General features: G+C 48.9%; 1 protein-coding gene across 8 annotated transcripts in view; it reads right to left on the bottom strand.

Moving 5' to 3' along the window:
* DLG3 (discs large MAGUK scaffold protein 3) overlaps positions 1 to 20466 on the bottom strand; it is a 56784-nt gene extending 36318 nt beyond the window's left edge. For 4 of the 8 annotated variants that reach the window (XM_036907309.2, XM_057495543.1, XM_036907310.2 and 1 more), the window contains exons 1-9: positions 20080 to 20466; positions 16723 to 16773; positions 16207 to 16331; positions 15833 to 16002; positions 15403 to 15539; positions 14911 to 15055; positions 14184 to 14343; positions 12418 to 12574; positions 11905 to 12007 (exon numbers count right to left, since the gene is read on the bottom strand). In XM_036907309.2, coding sequence (XP_036763204.1) covers positions 11905 to 12007; positions 12418 to 12574; positions 14184 to 14343; positions 14911 to 15055; positions 15403 to 15539; positions 15833 to 16002; positions 16207 to 16331; positions 16723 to 16773; positions 20080 to 20436 — 1405 coding nt within the window. In that variant the 5' untranslated portion in view covers positions 20437 to 20466. Of the gene's footprint in view, positions 1 to 11013; positions 11168 to 11904; positions 12008 to 12417; positions 12575 to 13497; positions 13917 to 14183; positions 14344 to 14910; positions 15056 to 15402; positions 15540 to 15832; positions 16003 to 16206; positions 16332 to 16722; positions 16774 to 20079 lie in introns of those variants that run through there. The other 4 variants (XM_036907312.2, XM_057495545.1, XM_057495544.1 and 1 more) reach the window with 4 other exon arrangements.
* Between the last annotated feature and the right edge of the window lie 1114 nt (positions 20467 to 21580).

The raw sequence follows: 21580 nt of genomic DNA, 5'->3' as shown, positions 1-21580 counted from the left end.
CAAAGACCCCACCAAAAAAGAAAACTACAGACCAATATCCCTGATGAACATAGATGGAAAAATACTCAACAACATATTAGCAAACCGAATTCAAAAATATATCAAAAGGATCATACACCATGACCAAGTGGGATTTTCCCAGGGATGCAAGGTTGGTAGAACATTCGAAAATCCATCAGCATCATCCACCACATAAACAAAAAGAAGGACAAAAACCACATGATCATCTCCATAGATGCTGAAAAAGCATTCGACAAAATTCAACATCCATTCATGATAAAAACTCTCATCAAAATGGGTATAGAGGGCAAGTACCTCAACATAACAAAGGCCATATATGACAAACCTACAGCTAACATCATACTGAACAGCAAGAGGCTGAAAGCTTTTCCTCTGAGATCGGGAACAAGACAGAGATGCCCACTCTCCCCACTGTTATTTAACATAGTACTAGAGGTTCTAGCCATGGCAATTAGACAAAACAAAGAAATACAAGGAATCCAGATGGGTAAAGAAGAAGTTAAATTGTCACTATTTGCAGATGACATGATATTGTACATAAAAAACCCTAAAGACTCCACTCCAAAACTACTAGAACTGGTATTGGAGTACAGCAAAGTTGCAGGATATAAAAATAACACACAGAAATCTGTGGCTTTCCTATACACTAACAAAGAACCAATAGAAAAAGAAATCAGGAAAACAATTCCATTCGCAATTGCATCAAAAAGAATAAAATACCTAGGAATAAACCTAACTAAAGAAGTGGAAGACCTATACCTTGAAAACTATAAGACACTCTTAAGAGAAATTAAAGAGGACACTAACAAATGGAAACACATCCCATGCTCATGGCTAGGAAGAATTAATATAGTGAAAATGGCCATCCTGCCCAGAGCAATATACAGATTTGATGCAATCCCTATCAAATTACCAACAACATTCTTCAGCGATCTGGAACAAATAGTTCAAAAATTCATATGGAAACACCAAAGACCCCGAATAGCCAAAGCAATCCTGAGAAGGAAGAATAAAGTGGGGGGGATCTCACTCCCCAACTTCAAGCTCTACTACAAAGCCATAGTAATCAAGACAATTTGGTACTGGCACAAGATCAGAGCCACAGACCAGTGGAAGAGAATAGAGACTCCAGACATTAACCCAAACATACATGGTCAATTAATATACGATAAAGGAGCCATGGACATACAATGGGGAAAGGACAGTCTCTTCAACAGATGGTGCTGGCAAAACTGGACAGCTACATGTAAGAGAATGAAACTGGATCACTCACTGTCTAACCCCATACACAAAAGTAAATTCGAAATGGATCAAAGACCTGAATGTAAGTCATGAAACCATAAAACTCTTAGGAAAAAACATAGGCAAAAATCTCTTGGACATAAACTTGAGTGACTTCTTCATGAACATATCTCCCCAGGCAAGGAAAACAAAAGCAAAAATGAACAAGTGGGGCTACATCAAGCTGAAAAGCTTCTGTACAGCAAAGGACACCATCAATAAAACAAAAAGGTACCCTACAGTATGGGAGAATATATTTGTAAATGACAGATCTTATAAAGGGTTGACATAAAAAATATATAAAGAACTCACACACCTCAACAAACAAAAAGCAAATAATCCAATTAAAAAATAGGCAGAGTAGCTGAGCAGACAGTTCTCCAAAGAAGAAATTAATATGGCCAACAGACACATGAAAAGATGCTCCACATCGGTACTTATCAGAGAAATGCAAACTAAAACCACAATGAGATATCAGCTCACACCAGTAAGGATGGCTGCCATCCAACAGACTAACAACAACAAATGTTGGCGAGGTTGTGGAGAAAGGGGAACCCTCCTACACAGCTGGTGGGAATGTAAATTAGTTCAACCTTTGTGGAAAGCAGTATGGAAGTTCCTCAAAATGCTCAAAATAGACATACTATTTGACCCAGGAATTCCACTTCTAGGAATTTACCCTAAGAATACCTCAGCCCAGTTTGAAAAAGACAGATGCACCCCTATGTTTATCGCAGCACTATTTACAATAGCCAAGAAATGGAAGCAACCTAAGTGTCCATCAGTAGATGAATGGATTAAGAAGATGTGGTACATATACACAATGGAATATTATTCAGCCATAAGAAGAAAACAAATCCTACCATTAGCAACAATATGGATGGATCTAGAGGGTATTATGCTCTGTGAAATAAGCCAGATGGAGAAAGACAAATACCAAATGATTTCACTCATCTGTGGAGTATAACAACAATGAAAAAACTGAAGGAGCAAAACAGCAGCAGACTCACAGAACCCAAGAATGGACTGACAGTTACCAATGGGAAAGGGACTGGGGAGGATGGGTGGGAAGGGAGGGATAAGGGGGGGAAAAGGGGCATTACTATTAGCAGACATAATGTAGGTGGGGGGCAACACGGGGAGGGTTGTACAACACAGAGAAGACAAGTAGTGATTCTATTGCATCTTACTATGCTAATGGACAGTGACTGTAATGGGGTATGTGGGGGGGACTTGGTGATGGGGGGGAGTATAGTAACCACAATGTCGCTCATGCAATTGTAGATTAATGATACCAAAAAAAAAAACATTATATAACTAGAATAAAAGAAAGGTGTATGTCCTCCCAAACCTATGGGTAGAGGCAAAACACACAAAAGACAACACTGAGACTTGACTACATAAAACATAAGTACTTCAAAATAAACAAGAAAGCTACAAGCTGTGAAACACCTTTGCAATTATACATGAAAACAATATTCTAATTAAAGCATTTACACAATAATAAGATATGATGAACATACCTCAATAGGAAAATGGGGAAAGGGTATAAACAGGCAATCCCCACAAAAGCAAAATAAAATAAAAAGACCAATGAACACACACACAGACATTCAATTCTGTTAGTAAAAGACATATCTTTTTACCTATCAAATTTGCAGAGATTTAAAAGAAAATACTACTCCATGTTAGGAAGGGTATCGAAATACACACTATTATGCTGTTGGTGGGGGCAGAGACCAATTTGGCAAAATACATCAAATGTCTTACATGTTTATACCCTTTGGCCCAATAATTCATAGGGATTCATTCTGAAGAAACAATCACAGTTTCACAAAAAGCCTCATACAAGAATATCCATTAAAGTTTATTTGTAAGATTAAAAAACTGGAAACAACGTGAATGTCCACCAGTGAGAATGGTCACATGAATTATGAGAGACACATGCTGGAATATTATTTAACTATTAAAAACCACCTTAATAAATATTCATGACATGTTAATTTAAAAGAAAGGACAGAAAACTTAAATACAACTATTCCAGTCTTAAAAGAGACACATACATATTATACCATATGTAACAGTTTGGAGGGAAATAAATACAGACACATACACACAGTGGTTATTTCTAAAGGTAGTTTTACAGGTGATATGAATTTTTTTTACTTGGTATTTTTCTGTACTTCCCAATTTTTTACAAGTCTAATTCTTTTATATCCAGGAAAAAAATAAATACAGTTTGAGGGTGGTGGAGAGGCGGACTGATCAGGGCAGACCCAGAGACAAAGCCAGGACACATATACATGCACTGGAAACCCCCACACACTGCTCCTGGCTCACTCATCATTTTCCTCTGGGACTGATCATTCCATCAGCTACAGACAAGTCTACTTAAACATATCACTATTGTAATCTCACCATCTCATCCAAGAGTGGACCAAAGAAGCCTTGCCGATTCCTTGCCGAAATCTATCCATATTCTACCTACCATATTTCCCTGATCTACCAGTTCAGACAGTAGCCCTATCCATCAAGGCAACTTGGCCAGTCTGACATGGCTTGTTTGACCTTGGTGAGCCAATACTGGTTCCTGTGCTCACCAGTTCTTTTCCTGAGTGTTTGCAAAACAACTCTTGATAATCTAGTCTGAAATTTAGCCAAAAATATGCAAAACTCCCTTTCTCCTTTTTTGAAAATCTGAAAAAAAAACATTTATACAAAATATGTTAATTTCCTTCTTTTGGTCTATTCAAATTTTTTAATCACTGAATTTCAACAAATGGGGAAAAATCTCTAGGGCCTTTGCTTTTGTAAGATATCTAAATTCAGTGAAAAAAGGTCTGTTTCAAGAGGATGAAGGCCTTCTCACAGGAAAGAAGAGGGGAAGACAAGACCCTTCTTAAAGCAAGACTATCATTAGCTCAAGACTGTGATCAACAACAATCTAGGTACAAATAGGAACTTGGAAACTGAATTTTCAACTCATTTCCACTTAAACACAGAATTTGAGTTAGAAAAAACATTAGAGATCATTTTGCCCAGTCCCTTCACTGTACAGAGCAGAAAATTGTGGCCCAAAGAGGCTGACCAGCACAAGATCATTCAGCTACTTAAAGACATAATGAGAACTCAGGGTCCTGGCTCCTCCACCAAGATGATTCCCATATGATTTTAGGATTTAACATACATATATGTATGTATGTAATTAAATATTGAAAAATTTACATATTACATATAAATTATGTGTATTATAAGTATACATGTAATACATATAGTATATTTAAATATAAATATATCTACCATATATAAATATATATTCTTAACATAAAAGGAGCAAAAAGAGTATTTTTAAATTTCAGTGACAATGATAGGCCCAAATTATTCCACTTCTCCTACTTTCTATTTAAAACAATCAAACAATTCCCCTATTGTGAAATACAAGTCTAAAGCTTTAAGCAAAACAAGTGTAAATAGCAGGGTTAAGGTTTCAACAAGCAACACATTAAATTAAAAAGAAATCCTAAAGAGCTAAATAAGTAATAATTCATTCTCATTACTGTATATTATTCTAATTGTTCTACCCCATCAGGAAACTGATGTTTTACAGACACCAAAGTTCCTAAGATATGCCTCACACCACCTAACAAGGACAAAAAAGCACCTGTCTAGCTAGAATCAGAAGGCTTTGCCAACTCCAGTTACCATGTCTTTGGGCTAAATGTAAGACAGACAAGCCCAGCACAAACATACAGGCACGCAGTTCAGCCCAGAAGGCAAAACTGGAAAGAAAACTAACATTTTTTTCTCCTCAAAGTTTGCAAAACAGGGTGGGCCTATAAAAGGATGCCACCACTTTGTGAGAAAGTCTGGTGGTTCATCAAAAATGCTAAATGTTAAGTTACCTTATGACCCACCGATTCCACTCCTAGGTATTTATACCCAACAGCTAAAAACATATGACCACACAAAAACTCATCCATGATGTCCAAAGCAGCAGGATTCGTAACAGTCGAAAGGTGGGAACAACCCAAATGTCCACCAACTGATGAATGGATAAACAAAATGTGGAATATCCATACAATCAATGGACTATTACTCAGCCACAGAAAGCAATGAAGGGCTACATGCTACAACACAGATAAGCCCTGGAAACATTATGCTAAGAAAAGAAGCCAGATACAGAGGACTACATATGGCATGATTCCATTTATATGAACTATACAGTTATATAAAGGTGACTTTATAGGAACAGAAGTAAATTAGTGGTTGTCTAGGGCTAGGCAAGGGGAGCAGCTGGAGGGAAATGGGGAGGGATGGCTAATGGGACAGGGTTTCTTTTTGGGGTGAGGAAAATGTTCTGAAACTGGGGTGACAGTTACACCACTGTGAATACTCAAAAAACCATTGACTTATACACTTTAAATAGATGAACTGCATACATGTGAATAAGCTGGATTAAAAAACAAAAAGGTGGGCCCTATCACTTGCATCAGGTCAGCATTCCTAGCTAAAATTATCTACAACCAAGCCTTAAATTTCTCCAGCACAGTGATAAGAGTAAAAGGTACTCCCTTTTCCTCCTGGTTCCCTCTCATCACCTGAGTGGTAATAGTTGGCTTGCACTGGTCTCAAGCCAATTTGGAAACAGGGTAAGAATCAAATCAGGGGACAGAATAAAGTACAACTAAATGGTAAACAATAAGCCAGTGAAAAGACGTTCAACCTCATTAGCCACTAGAGAAATGCAAATGAGAACCACAAGATATCATTTCACACCCCCCAGGCTGGCTACAATCAAAAAGACTGACATTAACAAGGGTGGATGAGAATGTGGAGAAATTGGAATCCTCACAGTGCTGGTGGGAATGTGAAATGGTGGAGGCTGCTACAGAAAACAGCCTGGCCATTCCTCAAAAGGTTAAACAGTTGTCATATTATCCAACAGGTATATACACCTAGAAGAAATGAAAATACCTGTCCATGCAAAAATTTGCATATGGACATTCACAGAGCATTTTCCATTAATAGCCAAAAAGTGGAAACCACCCAAGTGTCTATCAACGGATGGATGGATAACCAGAACGTGTTGTGTGTACAAAATTAAGTGTTATTTAGCCATAAAAAGAAATGAAGTATTGATACATGCTACAACACGGATGAACCTTGATAACACTATGTTAGGTGAAAAGTAGCCAGTCACGAGAGACCATGTATTATATGAATCCATTTATATGCAATGTCCAGAATAGGCAAATCCATAGCGAGAGGAAGTAGATCAGTGGTGGCCTAGTGATGAGGATGGGAAGGCTGAGAGGAGTGACAGCTATAGGGCACAGTTTTCTTTTTGGGTTGGTGAAAATGTTGTGAAATGACTGTGGTGATGGCTGTACAACTCTAACATTCTAAACACCCTGAATTGCACCCTTAAATGAGTGAACTTGTAAGGTCATAAAAAAATGAATGGCAAATACAGCTCCATTTCACTTGAAGAAATGAGAAATGCCTACTTATTATATTAGTATTCTTATGCCTGCACATTTGCTATATTAAGTCAAAGCAAACGAGCTTCCATCTTTTGGCTCCTCCTGGGGTTCCCCCCACAACATCATTCTGTGGTAGTCTTCCAAAGCCCATTTTCCTTTTGCAGGACTGGGGGATCTCCCTCAGGCTACCAGAAGCCCCCCTACACCCAGGTTATTCCTCCTTTGGTGCAGGAGTTTGTGTCCATCACAACTAAAAAGCTGACATTTGTGAGTTGGTTTTACTCCATTTGTTAACAGCTTCTTGCTCCCGAAGAGACTCAGAGCAGCAATATCTTTTGCTGGGTCCAGATGTATCTGGGTAGGAAGAGGGGTCTCACAGCTTCTCTGCTGTGGTGGGAGGTAGTTGAGGCCTAGTGGCAAAAGCCCTGGATCGAAGGTCTCAGGAAATCTGACTTCAAACGCTTGATTCTGCCCCTTAAGGCCTGTGTGACCTTGAGCAAATCACTCAATCTCTCCGACCCTCACTTTCCTCAACTGTTAAATGGGGATAATACCACCTATCCCACAGGGATATCCTAAAGATTGCTTACAAAGCCATCTGGAACGCAGAGGTGCTCAACAATTCAGTTCAAGAAGCCATGTGCCAGGCTCTGGACTTGGTACTGGGAACACAAAGATACACAGAATACTAGCTGCCTTCAAATTGTTCAGTGAAGAAATGCTGTTAGCAGGAATTCATTTTCTTCCTTCTCTTCGTTAGCCTTCTTTTAGGATGGCAATAGAAGTTTCAGGACTTTGATTCTTTGCCTTAATAAACCTTCCCTTCCACGCTCTTTAGAGAGATCATGCTTTGTTTACATCCTTTGTTCTCAAACAGGGGGAGATGGGATTGTTACCTAAATGGTATGGGCAAAATATCCCTTTTATGTTTTCAAGTTATTATCACACTGATCCTTCACTCTTCCAGGCCTTACCTGAAAGTGTTTCCATGGTGAAACTGTGCTTATTCAGCACGTTTAAATAAGTATGGAAAACTCTCATTCTCATTCACTCCCTGTACCCTAGCCCCACCTGTGGGGATTTACACGGCAGTTGAAATGGTCACAAAGGATCAGTTCCCAGTTTAGCTACCTTAGTAACCAATTTCTAGCTCACCTCCTGATTTGCAGTTCAAATTCTACTCTAAAAACAAAAGGATTTTCCAGAGAAAAGTTGCTCAGATTATGAAGAGAGGTTGACACAAAGTAGGGGGAGAAATGTTAAGGAAGAGTTTCTAAATCAAAATGCTGTAACATGAAGCCCATCATTCCCTTGGTGGAGCAATTCCACAAGTCACAAAAAAAATATTTTTCATTTTAGAATAGATTGGAAAAGAGCCTTTGCCAAGAGTCAGCTGTTTAAATTTTCAATTTGAATTTTAAGCAGTATTACACATGCCCAAGAACATCATGCTATTTTTAGCTAATAGGCAAGATTGCTGTGTCCACAACAGTTTGGAGCAATCAGGAGTGGAAGTATTAAATAGCATCTCTCACCGTTGTACCTTATCATTTAGCACTTCTATTTCTATTTTAATATTTCCCAAAGCTTCCTCATAAACACACTTGTAAGGCAGCCAGGCTAGACACAGTACAAAATTCAAAGAGTCAGACATGGTTCCTGTCTTCTTCATTATGAGTTTAACCCACATTAAGCAAACCAGATAGAAAAAAGAATCGGTTAAAGCTTTTCCACCATGCTGCCATACAGCCCTTAAAGGCCCAGGGAGATACATTAGAAGCAACTATCCTCCACCTATCAACTTTCCAATGCTTGTGCCCTCTCTGGATTAAAAGGAGAGGGGTAATGAATTGTTCTAAAATTGACTGTAATGATGGACTCACAACTCTGTGAATACACCAACAGGCACTGAATTGTACACCTAAGTGGGTGCATTGTATGGTGTATGAATTATAGCTCGAGTAAGCCATTAAGAAGGGAAAAAAAACTGTTCTTACTGATTATTCCAATTAGTCAAAGCTATTTTGTTAGGCTCTCACGCTAAAGGCTATCCAGCTAAAGGCTGCTCTCCTTTGGCAATGGTGGCTTGGCAGCCACCATGGAGATCACTCTAATCTTCCCCACAAATACCTTTCTTGCCTTTATTCTCTTTCCCTAGTCTCTCTTCTGTTATTTCCTCTCCCATTGTTCCTCTGCTCTAACCAGGTCTCAGGTCTCAGGTACTCCCAAGCCACGGTATGTCCCAACTGTGCATGTCAGGAGTAAACGGATTGCTAACCCCCACCCCCACCCCGGGCAATTTTCCCTTCATGACCTTAGGCAAGTCATGCCCTTGCTCTCCTGGCGCTGTTCATTTCAGGTTTGCACAATGAGGGGTTGGACTACGTGATCCTTTCCAGGTCCCGCATTCCATGTGGAAAAAAAATACAAACCATGAATACTTCTCTGGCCAGTAACAAAATCTCTGCCATTTTAGCCAACAGACACATATCTGGATTATTCATTTTGTAAATGCCCACTCACGGGAAGCAATATTCCTAATATATTCATAATGCGGTCAACCTGGAGTCTTACTTTTTAAATCTATCACTTATCAAAGAAAATTCAAAGCTCAACACAGAATGCTTAATAGTCCCCTCTGGACCTGTCTCGAGGGTCCATTTTCGAATAACAAACAAACAATGGCTTTTTTGCATGTTGGGGCCCTGTTGGATTTACTAAACCAAAGAAATAAAGAAGACTGGGGGACAGAACCTTAACAGTGGTTCAACGAAATCCTGAGAGGAGGCTTTGTTTAGCAAGTAGAAGCGGGACCTAACCTAAGACCGCACCTCAACATACATTAAAAACTCTCCGAAATATGCTCAGAGCAATGAACACTGCAGGAATCCCTTTGCCCTGGACAACTTGCAGCTTTTTATGTAAACCAGTAACATTCTTCCAACAAAACCCAGAGAAATTATGTAGTCACCAGTTTCCAACACACTACTACTAGACAAATTCACAGCACTGTTTCCATGTGCCCAACATCAGACAGCAAAACCAAAGGAAACACATCAATTTCTCCTACACACACATACACAAATATGCAAGAGAATCCATTTTCTCTGCAGAACCAACATTGTCTAAGTTGTGGATATGAAATGGATACATACTGGTTGCTAATAAAAATCAGATGATTCGCTCTACACTGCGAAGCAAACAGCACACGCTGGTATCAAAAACAATAACCCTAAGGTGTGTTTCTTGACATTAAGGTGGACACCAAACATGGAGAGAAATGACTCAAAAGTGTCCATTTGCATGTCCCCCTTTCCCATTTACTTCAGACCAACAAGCTCTCCAGTTACCTCCCCACACTTTTGCCCCCGTCAAAAAAGCCTAGTCCTAAAGGTGGCAGGCCCCTTTCTCCTTTCCCTTCAGGCTTTTGGCTGGAGGCCTCGAACAACAGTGGGAGGGGGGGGTAGGGTGGAAAGGGACAAAGGTAGGCGCTTTGAATCCCTTACAGCTTTGCGACAGAGCTCCCGACCTCACCCCTTCTCATCACGGAACTAGAGCACCTGCCTTCCTCCACCTTAGTAACCTGCCCAACCGGGCCTAGGTGTCCAAGGAGCCCAGGCGCTGCAACCGTAAGGGACAAAAGCCGGGCTTGCAAAGAGAGGGATGGAGGCAAAAGAAGCCAGGTACAGTACAAAAACCCTTGCAAACAAAAGCGGGTGTGTGTGTGTGGAGGGGTCGGGTGGAGTGGTCCTGAGAATACCGAGCCAATCTGGGGTGTTCCCAGAGGTTGGCCAGGTTTGGTGGATTAATGGGGGGGGCAGGAGAGGGGAAGAGTTAGAAATTTCTCTAAGGCTAGGGATTAGCGAGCTGCTGGGGCGCAGTAGCTGGCAGGAGCGAGGCTGAGGGGAGGATAGAGGCCCTGGGCAAGGCGGCGGGGGGCACAGTTCGTGACGTGAGGTGGGGGTCGGTGATGGCAGAGAGGTGAAAACCAGACAAAGCCCAGTCGCGGGGAGCGGGCGCTCAGCCCCACGCGGCACCCCCGGGGTCCGGGAGGAACCCTAAGGAGGGGCTCCAAAGCTGCGCGGGGCTGGGGACACGCAGCGAAGGCATTCAGGGGTGAGCCAAAGAGTTGGGGGCGCTGTGTTGGAAAGAGACAGTCTGAGAAGAGAACCATAGAGAGGCTTGGGGGGACTGTGAGGGGGCCTGACCCCTGTCCGCCCCACCTCACCTGGCGCCGGGTCGGAGTCCAGGTCTAGTGCTGAGAAAGCGCCAGCTCCGGCCAGGCCCTCTGTCCCGCGCGGGAGACCACGGACACAAAGCGGGGCGCGCGGGAGGAGGAGAGGAGGAGGAGACGCCTGAGGCGCACGAGCGGGGGAAGGAGGGGCGCTCACCGCCCTCCGCCTGGGTCAGGGGGCGGGGCGTGCGGCTGGAAGCTGCTGCTCGGCCCGCCAATGGCCACCCCGCCGGCCGGCTGGCTGGGGGCACGCCACCCCGCAGCTCACCTCGGCACCTGGGCCTTGGCTGGCTCCTGCCAATCAAACGCCTTAATTTGCATAACCAGCGCGCCCACTCGCCCCCGCCGAGGGACTGCTCCCTGAGAACACAAAGGACAATGTAGGAGAAGCGGCCCCACCCATCTCCCCATTCCCTGCCCCGAGGTCTTGGCATCACCTTCTCAGCGCGTTTAAGGGTCCTTCACAGTCACCCCGAAGAGGGGGAGAGTGTGGTAGTTTAGCCCAAGCCCTCTTAAGATGTCGTATCTCTACTCCCTGAGGCCCTTCTAACCAAGAGCTTCCCTCCTGTGCCAGGGCACACAATTCCCCTTGAGCCCTCCGCTTCTTCCTCCTCCCTCTCCCCTTTTTCCAGTCACCCCCATCTCTCTGCTTCCTCCCGTGCGCTGCTGCCCACTATTGGTCTTCTGCTGCACTGCAGCCCTGATCAGCAGGCTCCAAGCGGGGACCCAAACCTACCCTGTCCAGAGGAAACCAGAAAGGAAAAGGTGACTGCACTAGGATAGAAGGGACCTGTCAAATGTCTTTGTTACCTATGAGGGCAAAAAGGAGACACGTCTATGAGTCTCAGTTCCTTAAGTCATCTCGTCCCACCTTCCTTCTCCTACCTTCAGGTCTGTACTGGGCCACAATGGTGACTGACTGGCCAGCCCGTTTCAGAGCAGCTGCAGCCTGCTCATGAGTGGCATTCCTCAGATTCACGCCATTCACCTGTCCAAAGAGAGGAGCTATGAGCCACCCCAAAAGCAAGAAAGGGAGTCTCTGTCATAGCAGTTAGAAGGAGATGGTTAGCCCATCCCTAAGCCCAATTGGATGCCTTTCTCAATATCCCATCCTTGCCCCTAAGACAAGACCTAAAGGATATGATAACTCTAGTAACCATCTTTGTGGGGGTCAAATGCAAACCAGGGTTAAGATCCAAGAGACATTCATTCCCTCTTCAAGGATAAGTCTGGGCTTGGCCCCTGCCCCTTACTGAGGACATCTATAAAGAGAATGTCCTATCTTCTCCAGTTCTTAGCCTTTCTCCATCTCGAGGCATTCCCTGGAGAAAGCAAGATCTCCCCTCCTCCCTTTTAGGCTGGCACAGCTCCCATCCTTCTAGACCGCTGCTGTCTCACCGATAAGATCCGGTCTCCCCTGCGCAGCTCCCCACTCAGGTCAGCTGGGCCTCCTGCCAGGATGAAGGAGACAAAAATGCCTTCTCCATCCTCTCCTCCTACGATATTGAAGCCCAGGCCTGTGGAGCCCTTGTGCAGGATGATCTTGCGGGGCTCTCTGGTGAGAAAGGAGTGGAAGGGTCAGGACTTGGTTGATATAAACTGTTGTCCCTGTGAGGGCCAGCCTGGAACAAGGCCCATAACCCTGTAAGAAGGACCTGGGTCCCTGGGTATGGTACCCTGTTGCTTGCTTTCTCTCCTGAAGCCTGCTTGGCTGCTGTTTTCTGCCGGGTGCCAAGTTTCAGTTCCTCTTCCCTCCCTTCTTCCTGCAGGTTTGGAGCCAACTTCTCAGTGGAGAGTCCCCTGGTCTCTCAGGTCAACAAACTCCTACCCCATGGAAATGTGTTTTCCCCTACCTCTAGAGACTACATCTCAGAGCCCACACACCCATCCTCTTCCTCCTCAGAGTCTTCTATGCTACCAACTGGTCTTGGTACAATACCTGGGCTACAAGAAGGGAACTAGTTAGGGGCAGTGGAATCACCAAGGGGCTGATTGCTCTCACCATCCGCAGAATGTGCATACTTCCTCTACACATGCTGGCCCACCATATCGAAATTCTACTGAACAACTAGGACCCCTCCTACCTTCCCCAACAACAGATTTCATCACCAGCTGCCACTATATACCCTTGCTAGGTGATGGGGGAGAAAGAAAAAAATCGCAGTTCCCCAAAAGGAGCTTAGGAGCCTAACTGAAGATAGAGACAAGCACACAAAAACTCCTACTATAGCAAATCATGTCTAAGGAATCCCTCTGTAAAGGGTCAGTGTCATCAGGTAGGAGCAAAATTTGCTCCTGTATAGCCATACAACCTGACTCCCAGCTCACTCTCCAGGCCCACTGCCTTCACTTTAAGTATCATCTTTCATCAGATGAGCCCCAAGTCCAAGACTCCTCCCTTCTTGTTCCCAGTCTCGGGCGCCAGGCTCCCTCCCTGAGTCCCGGATGCTCCTGCCCAAAGCCCTCCTCTCCTCCTACCTGGCATCCCCTCCAGGCCTCAGGGAGCGGAGCGGCCAGGCCCACCTCTGCGAAGCCCTCCTCCAGGCCGAGGCCGAGCCCAAGCCCAGGCCCAGGGCCAAGCCGGAGCCTGAGAACTTGCGTGCCCTCTCCATGGTTCCTCCAGCTCTCCCCCGTTCGCCTACCTTTCCGGCTCCACTGCAGCCAGCCTAGTAGCCTACCAGGCCCCACCCCGCGGCAAACCTGTACCCCAGAACCCCGGCCGGCCCAACCAGTTCCACTGCCACCACCGCCAGAGTGGGGTGGGGCTGTTTCCTGTGAGGCCACCGGGCCTGCCAGCCTCCCAGCGACCCGCCAACCGCACCAGCTGAACTTCTTTCTTCTCTAATTTGGAATGATTGCAGGAGAGGCGCCGCAGCTGTCTCGGGGCGGGAAACACCACAGCCACCACCTCCTCAGCCCCCTTAGCGCTCTACCCCACCCTTTTGGTGCACTTTCAGATCAGGACCACACACTTGGCACTCCCCCTGATGGTAGAACTTGTCGCTGCAGCCATTGGTCCCTACAGAGGGCCTCAAACCCCAAAGACAGGAGCAATGAGGGCCTTACCATCTTCTTTGCCATATTACAAGGAGGGCTGCAGCCAGCCAGAAACAGACTCCCCTCTGTCCCATCACTAGGCAGGATAAAGGGCATGGGGGTCTTACCTGGTGAAGTCCTCCTCAGCCAGCATGTGCCTGGGGATGGGAGAGTAGCGGGCAGGGGGAACCTGAGGAGGAGCAGGGTAGCTGACCTTGCTCTCCACAGCCCCGAGATAACCCAGGCTGGAATTATGGCTTATGTGGTTGTCAGCCAAGGCAGTAAAAGCTGGAATCAATAAAGGAGAGAAACATTCAGACACCACTCCACACAGGTACCCCCTCCCCTCCAAGGAGTGGTCCCTCAGATGCAAAGGAGACCAAGGGCTGCTGTTCCTCAGGCCTCTCCTACCGCCACCCCAGGGTCCTCCTCCACAGTTCCTTTCTGAATCCTGGGCTAACTCCTGTGAGTCTTAGAAAGAGCTGAAGTCAAGGCGGTCTACAAAGAAAGGCATGACTAGAGGTGTGACTAATAATAATCCCTCACATCTCTACAGCCTAATACAGTTTTCCAAGCCTTTCTCATCCATGAGCTCCTTTGATCCTTGCAGCAGTCCTATGAGGAAGGCAGCACATATATCATTAGCTCCTTTTTGCCAAAGAGAAAACTAATGACAGGTGAAGGGGACTCGTCCAAGGGTACCCAGCTATAAGGGACTGAGCTGGGATTGGTACTCAGTTCTCCTGAGCACCAGTCCTCTGCTCTCCCTCTCTTAACAAGGAGTGTGAATGTCTTCCCTTCCAGAAACCAGGGGCCAAGGGCTTCAGCACAGGCACAGGGCCAATGGGTACGTACTGCTGGCGTAGTCAGGGGGTGCATACATGTCGTTGAGGTGGAGGCTGCCTGGCTTGGCCACCTTCAGATAGACCATATCTGATGTGTTCTTCAGTGAGGCCACAGCTTCCTCGTGCCTCACATCCTGCAGGTTGGTATTGTTCACCTAGAAGAGGAGAGGCCTTAGGGCTAGCACTTCAGAGAAGGAAGGCCTCTCCAGGGAACCCTGAGGAGTGCCCTTTCAGTGAAATTCAACAGAGCTCTAACAGAGGCTCAAGTATAATGCTGGGAGGAGTAGAGGAGCATGAGAGAGGGGTGGGGCCAGTGACAGAGTCCCAGCTGTGAAAGGAACTAGGACCTCGGTATCTGGGTTCACACACCTTGGGTGATGCTCTTGAAATTCCCCACAGTGCTAGTCCCTGAGTGAGATTCAGATGGGGTGAGAGGCAGCTAGACCCCCACCCCACCCCCATTCTACCATTTGGGCTTCCCCATAAAGGCTGTCTCGCTCACCGCCAGCAGCCGGTCCCCGATCTGTAAGCGTCCATCCTTCTGAGCAGCACCCCCCTCAATGATCTTGGTGATGTAGATGCTGTTGTCTCCTGGGATGTGCTGGTTGCCAATCCCCCCAGCAATGCTGAAACCCAGACCTGGGCGGGAGTCAGCAGGTAGTGGGACAGGGCCACAAAGAGAAGTTAGAGTGCTCAGTCAGTCCCAACCCCAGCCCCCACCACGGCCAACCCACTGGCCCCATGGCACTCCCCCAGGGATTCCGACCCTAGGCTGCCATCCTGATGTTAGTAAGGATGAGATGTGAAGTCAAGAGACAAGGCTGTGTGGGCTGGCATGGGGAGTCAGGCAAATGGGAAGGCTATTCCATCCCATCTCCCACAGGGCCAGCTAGGGGCTTTGAGTCAGAGAACAAGAACCCATGAACCCACACCTTTGGGCCCTTTGAGCAGGTTGACCTCCATGATGGTCTCAGGTGGGGGCTGTCGCCTCCGCACCACCAACCGCACCACAGGGCCCGCCTCCTTCAGTGCCTCCACGGCCCGGCTATGCACCACCTCCGACACGTCCACCTCATTCACCCGCAGCACACAGTCATTCACCCTGCGGGGGAAACCCAAGGGCCATGACACTGCGCCCCTCTCCCACATCTCCCAACCCCTTTCCCACCTGCTCCTGCTCCTCGTCCCTCTTCCTCTGTCCCTCCCCCCACTCAGATCAAATGGAAGGGTCATCCTGCCAGGTAGCCCTCCTTCTCTTGTCTCCATCCTGCCCTGCCACCCCAGCCCTGCTTCCAGGCCACCTCACCCCAGCCTCCCATCCATGGCAGCTGCTCCACCAGGGATGATCTTGGTAATAAAGATGCCAGGGTCATCAGGGACATGGGGGTTGTCGATGCCACCTGCAATGCTGAAGCCCAGGCCGGAATTGCCCTGCAGAAGTGGGAGGAGGGGCACAGTCTGCTCACTCAGCACCAGGGAGGGCTCCTGGTACCCCACTTATCCCTACCCCCCAGCAAGTTCTCCAGGCTTCAGAAGGAGCCATGGCATGCCAGGGTACCACTTCCCAGCCTTGGCTGACCACTCTGGTATAGAAGCCTCAGCAAAGCCATCCCCTTTCTAGTCCTTCAGGCCTCAGTGAGCAACGGCAATTAATATTTGGTAGTCGTTTGATTGATACAGCGATGTGGCCTCTGAGTGCTGCTGTTCTGCATCCTCTCAATGCAGGTTCCCCCATAAGTCTGGAGATGGAGGTTCAGGACCTACTCTTTTCCAGGCTCAAACCCACCCCTCCCCTTTTACCCTGTCCCACTGACAGACTCACCCGCTCAAGGACTATCTCCTCATACTTGAATATGCCATCACTGCCATTCACCTAGAGGAAAACAGACAGTTCCCTGAGTGCCTCCTGCCCTCCCAGCCACTTGCCCCATGGTCAACCTGTTCCTCCCCAACTCCGCAAAGAGGAGGGGAGCCTGCATTAACACAGGACACCTCTCAGCCACAGATGGGAACAGGCTGACCCAAAGGAGGCCACCCTCTCCCCTTGCTTCCAGCCATTTCAAGCCAAACCCAGCTGCTCGTTAGTCCAGATCAATTGTCTGGGGCTGAGCCAGCCATGGGTGCACTCACGATAGGCAGGGGCCCCAGGGCCTCACAGTCCCTGAGGAGAGGTGTAGGGTTGGCCTGAGGCAGATGGCAGAAATGGAACATGGCAGGCCAACCACCACACCCTGCTTCCATGGGGAGCCAGGACAGTAAAGTTCTCCCCTTCTGAATCACAGATCTCCCAGGTTTGGGGAATCATAGGCTCTCACCATGTCAGAGTCAGAAGGACAGTAGACACCATCTTGTCTAACCTCCCTCATGTGACAGATGGTGACACTGATGCCCAAAAAGGGGACAGATTGTGCCTAGGGGCACACACTGGGAGTTAGTGGCAGATCAGGGCCTAGAACCTGGATCTCCAGGTGCTCTTTTGAGGAAAGCAAGCTGGCATGGCCTCTGATGTTTTGGCCACTTATCCCCCTCCCCCACCAAGCTTATGGGTAAAAGGAAAGTTGCCACCTCCAGAACACCTCATGACCCCTCATTCTACATCTCCTGAGTCCCCAGGAACCCAATTCCTCAAATGAGCAGAAAGAGTCAAAGTCCTAGTATATTGTTTACCAAGGGGCTTTTGGTCCTGAATCCTTCATGTTTCCCAACAGAAAGACCAAGGTAGGAACCAGTTGGAATCAGAGGCAAAGCCATGGGTGGAACAGGAGCAGAGTGGACAAGAATCCCCAAGAGGGGAAGCTGATGACCCAGGGACTAATTGGCAGGTGAGTCCATGGCCTTCAACATGCAGTAGCCATGGGAAGGGAGGCAAGGAAAGGGGATTGGAAATGCAAGGTTGTTCTGACCAACTCATGGAGGTGGCCTCCCAGACAGGATAGGTTTGTAGACACTGTCAAGTGAAAATGTAATTCTGGACAGATGAGTAGCCCCTGCTCCTCGGCTCCCTCTCTCATCCCCAAGAATGGAGGCACCTTCTTGCCTCTCTCCCTGGGTATCCCAGCGCACCTCCCCCATCTTTCTCTGGCTGCATTGCCTCTTTCCTGATCCCTGGTCTCCTCCTCTAAAGAGAGGAGCTGGAAACCCTTGATGGGGGCTCTTGCACATGCCCTGGTCTGCTCCTTCCTCCTGGTTCCACCCCACACAGCTTTGGCTTCAAGTAGAGAGGTGGGAAGGGAGGAGAGCTGGCTAGTCATGCCTCCACCTTTTCTGGCCCCAGGACTTGATTGCCCTGCAGCCCTAGGAGTTGGTGGGAGGATGCCAGCTGCAGCCCCGCTCTGGTCCCTGATCTCCAGCGGAAGAACTGAGGGCTTTTTAGAGCACTGAAACTAACACAGATGCTTGAAGTTACATGCAACAGACACCCAAGCAAAAAGACACCCATGTAGCTCTTGTATGCATCTGGCCCCTGATGTTTTGGCCACTCATCCCCTTCCCCCACATGTGATAAGCCATGCTTCAGGCTCAGTTCCAGGAGACCCACAGGCTCCTGGCTCCCACTGTTCCACCCTCCATCCTTCCACTGTCCCCCTCAAGGGCCCTGCTTCCAAGGCCAGGAGCCACCCAGGGATCATCCCTGGCAAAGAAACCTTGACTAGCTGACCCTTGGGATGGGCACCTGTCTGCCAGTTGAACAGGACAAGTATGAGGGAGTGTTTGCAAGAGTACAACCCCAGGATAGAGGGGAAAAGGAGAGAGGGGCACTCACTGGAGAGGGCAAGGGGCCAAGGGATGGGACAAAGGAAACAGTTAAGTGTGGAGACATAGAAGGCCAGAATGGAGAACTCCTCTCCCCAGGAAGTCCCCATCTGTGCTTCTGAGAGCACATCCTATCCCCAGAGGAGGGCAGAGGCGGCCAGAACTGTCACCAGCTTGGGTCAATTGACACTCACCCTCCACAGCAAAGCCTTCTTCTCCTCTCTCCCTACCCTGGGGGCTGCAGAGCCGAATAACCAGACAGGCCCTCCGCCATGCATGTCAGGGACCTGGCTCTGCTGGCCCAGCCTCCATTTTGCTGCTTCTCCCACAGACGCTCCTTCCATTTTCTAAGCCGGCAGTTTAGGCTGCGAGTGGAAGCCGGAGTTGTGCCTCGCACCCAGGGGTTCCCAAGCTATGCCAACTCAGGGCTGGGGGGCCAAGTTCTCCCACAACTGGGGGTACCCAAGGGGACATGCCCCACTGGGGCCAGTCCCTGTATCAGGGCAGCCGCCCCTTGCCTGGCTCCAGGCACCATGCCTCCTCTGGAGCCAGGAAGCTTGTTTCAGGGCCCCCGTTCCTGTCCCCCCAGCACACACACACACTTCAGAGCTGCTTGGACAAAAGAGTCCGTCCTTCTCGGCAGCCTCTCAGCCTTGCTTGGGATGTGTCTCTTGCCTCCTCCGCCTCCCCTCCCTTGCCTGTCAAGCGCCTCTCACCAGGTCCACCACACACACACACACACACACAGGCACATGCATGCACACACTTGCAGCTACATGCTCACACACATTTGCATGTAACCACACACACATACAGGCAAACACAGCTATCCCTCCAGCCTCATCTACAGAGACACATCCACATTCAGAGAGACAGCCCCACACGTCCATGTGCACATTCACACACAAAGGGATAGGGATAGAGAGGGACTCCTGGCATGGAGGGATGAACCTCAGTGAGCTGGGCACATGGGCTCCTCTACACAGATTCATAAGAGCTCCATTGCCTTCCTCCACACACACACACACACACGTCCCCCTACGCAGAGCACCATGCCCCCTCCTCCCCTTCTGTGGAGACACTACACACAGCCCCCGCAGAACCTCCCGCCCCCTGCCAGACACAGAGACCCTGCTAACCCCCTGCACTAAGAAATCCAACTCCCCCACACGGAAAATGTGCCCCTCCACCATACCTTCACCTCCTGACACATACCAGCTCCTCCCAATCCCCCCAAAATGGAGACCCCCAAACAGAAACACACAGGGAAGCACACACTTGCAACCACCTCTCTTGGCCCACCTTCAAGGCTCAGCTCAGGGTCCTCTGGTGTGGAGCCCCAGGAACCCCTGCTGCACCCCAGGCCTCTAGTCCCCCTCTCCAGTCCCTGTGGATTACCCCACCGCCCCCCTCCGCTGGTCCATACCTGCTCATACCAGTCCCGGTTGGTACAGGTGCACTCTGGCCACCAGCTGTGGCCGCTCCCATTGAGTTTGGGGGTGTTCTTGCCTGGGACTGGCTTAGGGGGCACTGGCCCCACATCCCGGCCAGTGGGGATAAGCTTGGCCTTGGTGCGGGGAGTGGGGGTAGCCCCTGCCTGCGAAGGCAGGGTCTGGGAGCTATAGCCCCCATAACCCGCGCTGGCTCCATTGCCCCCACCTGGCCCATAGGGATCGGGCACCTGCCAGTCCCCATAGCCAGGAGGCTCGAGGCGTCGCAGGGCGGCCAGGCGGGTCACCTCATAGCACTCGGGGCACTTACAGCAGTGCTGGTGCTTGTGCATGGCACTGCCCCCCGCCGCCCGGACCCCCCACCCCACGCTGGTTTCCATGCTGCCGCCGCCGCCGGGCTCCCGGGCGCACTCACACTGCTCGGACCAGGAGGGGGGGGGCACCCGTGGGGGCGCCCGGGCCGAGCGGGGCCTGGGGCCGGGCGGGCGTCCCGGGGCCTCTGCCCCCACGCTGCCCCGCACCCAAGGCTCCCCCTCCAGTACAGGCGGCTCCGTGTCGCCCGTCGTGGCTCCTGGGCCGAGGCCCAGCGGCAAAGAAGAAGCGGGTGCCTGGGCAGAGCCTGGGTGCTGCGAGGACTGCTCCTGCACTGGTCCCCAGGATGGATCTGAGTGGAGTCAGGAGCATCTCTTCCTGGCTCCCTTTTCAGTTGATTCCAGCCAATCAGCGTGCAGAGTCAGGCAGCGGCAGCAGCAGCGGCAGGAATGCTAAACAGCGGCTGCTTAAAGGAACAGAGGAGGTAGTGCCCTTCGGTTCATCGCCAGCTCCCCTGATAGCTGGGGTACCGCCGACCTTAGGGTGGGGGCAGGGCACTTGCTCCACGGGTGAGCTCAGCCCTCCAGCCTTGTGGCCCCATATTCCCAGTTTCAGCCAGTCTTCTGCCCACTCCACTCCACCCCACTTCCAAGAGGGAGTTGCAGGGAGCTGCTCAATGGGTCCCCCAGCTTGCTCTGAGCTGGGGCCACCACAAGTAGAGACTTGAGGCAACAAAACGGAAGGGACATTGGAGCAGGGCTGCGGAGGTGCTCTCTCCTAACATGGTATTGAGGAAGAGGGCAGCATATGCTGCCATTCTCCTGTCAGTGTCTCCTCCTCCGGACTATTGTTCTCTCAACCTCTAGGCCAACCGCCCAACGTCACACTTGACCTGCTTCCATCACCAGTGGGGGACTCAGTCCTAGAACAGGAGGAAAAGGAAGCTCTAAGCTCTGGTCCCTGGCCCACAGACTTCTATCTCCTTCACTCCACTCCTGCTTGGTTATGATGGGGGCAAGAGCTTCAGGACACCAAGGGGAAAAGGCGTCCAGGGCAGAGGAAAGGTAAGAAGAGATCTGAAGTGAGAGAAACCATTCTGGGGGTCTAGAGAACTTGGGAATACTTATCCAAGGACATCTCCTTAGCCTCTCCTGGAGCAGACTG

Source organism: Manis pentadactyla, chromosome X (genome assembly GCF_030020395.1).
Source record: "Manis pentadactyla isolate mManPen7 chromosome X, mManPen7.hap1, whole genome shotgun sequence".
Lineage (NCBI taxonomy): Eukaryota > Metazoa > Chordata > Mammalia > Pholidota > Manidae > Manis > Manis pentadactyla.
Note: the sequence above shows the minus strand (reverse complement) of the source record. Positions and strands in the feature narration are given on the sequence as shown.